Here is a 5711-nt window from a genome sequence, read left to right as displayed (position 1 = left end):
CACTTGGGGCCGGATTTTGTTACTTGCCGTTGTAGATGCTCTTATTCTTGCTATTTATCTAGGAAAATAATTAAGATGCAAAGAAGTTGTTCCTATGCATATAGAAGGCGCTAAACCATTATATGTAACTTTGTAAGAGCACTTTGTACCTTAGAGCAACTCTAACTGATTTCTTAAATTTTAGAGGATACAATCGATTATCCTTTAGAGGATTCGATCGACCATTTCTAACGGATCCTTAATATTTAGCGGAGTAAAAAAAATCAGTGGCACAAGCACAAATTTTGTGCATACAAACACAAATTTGATTCAACAAGTACATACAACTTACTAGAACGAAATTCGCTGCCGATTCGAAATATTTTACATAGACATTTAGACGAACTTAACTGAAATTTAGACTAATCTTCCACGCCAAATCTCCTTGTTGAGCATCCCTTGGACAAGACCGGCGCTGGAGTGTCGGCCAACTCCAAGATACATACTTCCGGCTCTGCGACGACACTGGAGACACAGCCGGCGCGATGCGGATGGAGCCAAAGAAACAAGAGCCAGAGCAAGAACTCCACCGCCGTCTTGAAGAACTCGCTCGAACACAAATCCGTGGCTCCTCGACACCGCTGAAGAACATCGTGAAGGCGGTGGCCCGAAAAACTTTCTTCGCGATGGCGGCGTCGGCACCGAACAAGCGCCGTTACCCGACATACCTATCCTAAACCTATCTACAGACCGGACGGAAGGACCCGGGCTCCCCCACCCTCCCGCTGCCGCCGGAGCGGTGAGCGGAGGGCAGAGGAGCCGACGGCCTCACCGGCAACAGGAAGCAGGAACGGCTTGGCCTGCCAAATCGCCTCCCCTGGGCGGTTGAGAACGAAGCGGTAGGCAGAGTTGCTCCTACGTTGATGACTGTCAGACTCGTGGTCTTTACAAGCTTAATCATATCACGGCGTGCCCGACGCCGCCGCCGGTCTCGAGTACACGGTCGCCGGTATTGCCGCTACCAAACACTCCCATCTGGGACACCCAACCCTCAATCATCTCCTGCGCCGCGCGGCCATTGCCCGCCGGCACGAAGTGCCCGGCACCGTACACCACCACGTGCGCCAGCGCGCCGTGCCTCTGCACGTACCCGGCGAGCTCCCCCTCGTCGGTGGTCCGCCACACGGCGCGCTCGGCTTCTCGGAACTCCGCCATCCCGTCCCAGTCCACCTCCTCCAGCCACGCCTCCGCCGACGCCACGCCGTCGCGCAGGTCGCGGAGACCCTCGTACAGAAGCACCCGCATCCCCTCCCGCCGCAACAGCGCTTCCACCTCCGGCTTTGCACTCTTCATCCCGTCCTCCCGCAACGCGGTGACCACCGCCGCCGCGCAGGCCTCCCACGCGACGTCGCCCCGCGCACCCAGCGCCGCCTTGACGCCGGCCCGGTTCACGAACTCGCCCAGCATGTCGGCGTCCAGCCACCCCTGGGTGACCACGTCGAAGAGCGTGGCGAGGCCCGTGGCCGCCTGCAGCCGCGCCAGCAACCGCGCGCGCGCGTCCGTCGCCTCACCCCACCGCCCCGCCCGCGCTAGCGCCATCGTCTCGGCCTGCATAACCTCCAGCTCCCGCCGCTGCCGCCGGTTGACGAGCCCCATGAAGTAGGCCGTGTCGGCGTACGTGGCGACCTGCGCGACCGGGTGCACCAGCCCGTTGCCGATGGCCACGCCGCGGAGGCCGATCCTTCTGTTCGCCGGCAGCGCCGTGTTCGCGGCGAGGATGCGCGACGCTGCCGCGGGGACGTACTTGCCGGCGTAGCTCTCGCCGGCGAGGAAGAAGGGCCGCGCGCGGAAGTGGGCCGGGCTGGCGTCGAAGAAGGACTGGAGCGCGGCGAGGACGTGCTCGGCGATGGCGGGCTGGCTCCGCGGGATGTCCGCGACGGACGACGCGGCGCTGAAGCCAGTGCCCAGCGGGCTGTCGAGGAAGAGCAGCCCGAAGCGGCGGTTCCACGCGAAGGGGTTACGCGAGGGGGAGGTGCAGTTGCCGGTGCGGCGGCGGAGGGAGTAGGGACCGAGCTGGAGGAAGTTGCTGAGCTGCCCGGAGCAGCCGGGGCCGCCCTCGAGCCAGAGGAGCAGCGGCGTGTCGGCCGGCGCGGCGAGCGGGGCACTGGCCTCGTAGAAGGCGAAGAAGAGCGAGGCGTTGGTGGAGGCGTCGACGGGGAGGTAGCCGGAGCTGGTCGGGAGCGCCTCTCTTGGAAACGCCGCATCAGCCGAGGCCGAGACGGCGGCGACGCCGAGAAGAACCAGCAGCTGCACCGCACGAGGCGGTGACTCCATGGCTCGACGTGGTGTGGTGCGTCGCTTTCGTCTGGCGGGAGTGAAGAGAGCTAGATACTGGCACCTCAACTGGGCATCACGGTGCATTGTAGTAATCGCACGCGCTCCACGAGTCCACGTGCACGACATAGACGGGTCGTGAGCTATGCTCATTGTGACACGAAATCTGGAAAGCGACAACTCAAAGTTGCCAAGATCTGATTGGATTCGTTCAGCCATTTCCTAGATGAGAATTCCAATTCCTCCCACCCCCACCCCCGCTTCAAATATCGCCGCCTGGGTGAACCGGCGCTAAAATCAGCAGGGGCGATTGGGTTCCCTGCCGCCACCCCATGTCATCCTCAGGCGTCGATTTCGGCCCAATTTTGACACAAATTTGCTCACTTTTTAGTTCACTTTCGGCGCAAAATTGACTCGCTATCGGCGCAAATTGACTAATGCCGGCCCATATTCGCCGCGGTTCGGAGCAAATTCAGCAGAAGTTATTTTTTATCACATAGTTCATCACAGGAAATCAATCGAAATCAAGTAGTTCAATACAAATTATATGGTTCAACAACAAAAAAACTCATATTTCATCACAGGTCGAGCTAGGCGTTGCCCTTGAGCCTCCATAGGTGCTCCACCAGATCCTGCTGTAGTTGTTGATGCATCAGTGGGTCTCGGATCTCCTGAGCATATTGAGGAAGGCCGTCCAGGTTGCCGGCAGGTGGTGATCAATTTGGGCATGAGGACCCTGCCTGTAATATGGTTCAGTGTCAAACACTGGCTCTTCCTGCTCGCTCTCAATGATTATGTTGTGCAAGATGACACAGCAAGTCATGATCTCTCACATTTGATCTTTGGGACAATTGCATTTTTACCCCTAGTTGGTTCCTACCCATGGGTTTTGCCCTTACTTTTCGAGCTTGCTCAGTTTTGCCCTTACTTTTTCCGTCGTGGTCCCACGAATGCCCTTTGACCGTTTGACCAAAACTTTGAAAATTCATAACTAATTCATATGAACTCGGAAAAATGAAAATAAGATATCAAAATGTTCAGATAAACATTACCTTTATGTGCATATCATTTGCATTCAGGACAAAAGCACCATTTAAACTACCTGAGGTAATTAATGTTATTAACTTATTAAAAATAAAAAGGTATAAATAATATATTTTTCATGAATAAAAATTACATGCAAATGTAGGTGATGTTTTCTGAACATCCAGATATCATATTTGCATTTTTCTGAGTTCGTATCATCTTGTTAAGAATGTTCTAACGACTTTGACCGTTATTTGGAAACTTCATAACAAGTTGATACGAACTCAGAAAAATGCAAATAATATATCTGGATGTTCAGAAAACATCACCTACATTTGCGTGTAATTTTTATTCATGAAAAATATTTTTTTACCTTTTTATTTTTAATAATGTTAATAACATTAATTACCCCAAGTAGTTTAAAGGGTCCTTTTGTACTGAATGCAAATGATATTCACATAAAGGTAATGTTTATCTGAACATTTTGATATCTTATTTGCATTTTTCTGAGTTCATATGAATTAGTTATGAATTTTCAAAGTTTTAGTCAAACGGTCAAAGGGCATTCGAGGGACCTCGACGGAAAAAGTAAGGGCAAAACTGAGCAAGCTCAAAAAGTAAGGGCAAAACCCGTGGGTAGGAACCAACTAGGGGTAAAAATGCAATTGTCCCTTGATCTTTTGACCAGGTCTGAGCGGGGAACCAGACAACAGCAAATCGAGATTGGAGCACACCAAATGCCCGCTCGACATCCTTCCTGCAAGCCTGCTGAACCTTCGCAAAGTGGGAGTACTTGCCTCCTGGCACAGGGTTTGAGATAGTCTTCACAAATATGGATCATCTCGGATAGATGCCATCTGCTAGGTAGTATCCCTTGTTGTAGTGTGGCCCATTGGCCTCGAAGTTCACCCGAGAAGAATGACCTTCAACAAGCTTGGCAAAGACAAGGGAGCACTGCAATACGTTGATGTCATTGTGAGTTCCTGGCATGTCAAAGAAGGAGTGCCAAATCCAGAGGTCGTGTGTGGCCACTGCCTCAAGTACCACACTGCAAACGCCTTTGGCGCCTTTGTACATCCCCTGCCAAGCAAATGGACAGGTTTTCCATTTCCAATGCATGCAGTCGATGCTTCCAAGCATCCCGGAAAATCATCTTGCTGCATTCTGTGCTAGGATCCGAGCAGTGTCTTCAACATTGGGTGATCGCAAGTATTGCGGTCCAAACACTGCCACCACTGCCTATAGAACTTGTAGAAACACTCAATGGTCGTGGACTCGGCCATGTGCCCATAGTCTTCGAGTGAATCACTGAGAGCTCCATATGCAAGCATCCTCATAGCTGTCATGCACTTCTGGAGTGAGATGAGTCCAAGTGTGCCGGTGCAATCCTTCTTGCACTTGAAGTAGCTGTCGAACTCCCGGATGGAATTCACAATCCTTAGGAAGAGCTTTCGGCTCATCCGATAACGGCGCCAAAATACTTTGTCGCCGTGCAGTGGAGCGTCGGCGAAGTAGTCGGAGTTGAGAAAGCAATAGCCTTCCAGTCGATGCCTCTACTTCGCCTTCAGCCGGCCCAGCGCCGAGCCACCTCGCCGCGGCTTTGCATTGCTCGCAAGCAGGCTGGCCAGGGCGGCGACGACCATGAAATGATCTTCGTCCTAGGCGTCGGCATCGGCTTCGTCCTCCAACAACGGCCCGAGCGCCTCCTCGTCATCCGAGTCCATGCCCGAGCAGACAAATCGCCAAACACCTGGCGAGTGTGGTAGGCGCACAGCTGCCGGTATCCCGCCCTGTGCGGCCGGAGCACCGGAAAGCTCGCCCAGGAACGGGGTGAGGATGCCGCGGCGGAACCCTCTCTCTTTTCCGGCGGGGGAATGGCCTGTCTAGCGATGGTTGGGGGTGGTCGGCGCCGGGATCAGCAAGGCGGCGGGAGGGCGTGCGCGGGAGGGGGGGGGATCTGGACGTGCAAAGATGCGTCTTCGCCTGACAATGGTGGCCCAGACGCTCTTTTCCCTTCCGCCGGAGCCCCCAAGTGCCCCCCAGTGCCCTGGGTTCGGCATGGGTTCGCCGGGGCTGAAACCGGCGGATTTTGGCGTCTTGGGGCGCGATTGGGGGGTTTTTCGGCGCCGGCGGGAAAAAGGTCGCCCTGGGGGCCCTGTTGGGGGTGCGGTTGGAGATGCTAGAGCATCTCCAACGCGCCGACTCATTTCGTCCGCACGCATCTTGGATTGGCGCGGATAGAAAAGTCAGCCCAACGCACCGCTCCGAACGGAGGCGCGCCCGATTTTCGTCCGTCTGCTGACCCGCCTAATTTTGAGCTTCATTTGCGTCGGTACAGACAAGAAACGGACGTGCGCGCCCGCCTACTCCTC

The 5711-nt window shown here is 54.6% G+C and overlaps 1 protein-coding gene across 1 annotated transcript; it reads right to left on the bottom strand.

Annotated features, from left to right (window-relative positions):
* Positions 1–259: 259 nt before the first annotated feature.
* LOC123177784 (serine carboxypeptidase-like 50) lies at positions 260–2382 on the bottom strand. The gene has a single exon (XM_044591314.1). The coding sequence runs from the start codon at positions 2311–2313 to the stop codon at positions 937–939; it is 1377 nt and encodes a 458-aa protein (XP_044447249.1). The 5' UTR covers positions 2314–2382; the 3' UTR covers positions 260–936.
* Positions 2383–5711: the final 3329 nt, after the last annotated feature.

Source organism: Triticum aestivum, chromosome 1D, assembly GCF_018294505.1.
Source record: "Triticum aestivum cultivar Chinese Spring chromosome 1D, IWGSC CS RefSeq v2.1, whole genome shotgun sequence".
Lineage (NCBI taxonomy): Eukaryota > Viridiplantae > Streptophyta > Magnoliopsida > Poales > Poaceae > Triticum > Triticum aestivum.
The sequence above is the reverse complement of the archived record's forward strand: the minus strand, read 5'-3'. Positions and strand labels throughout refer to the sequence as shown.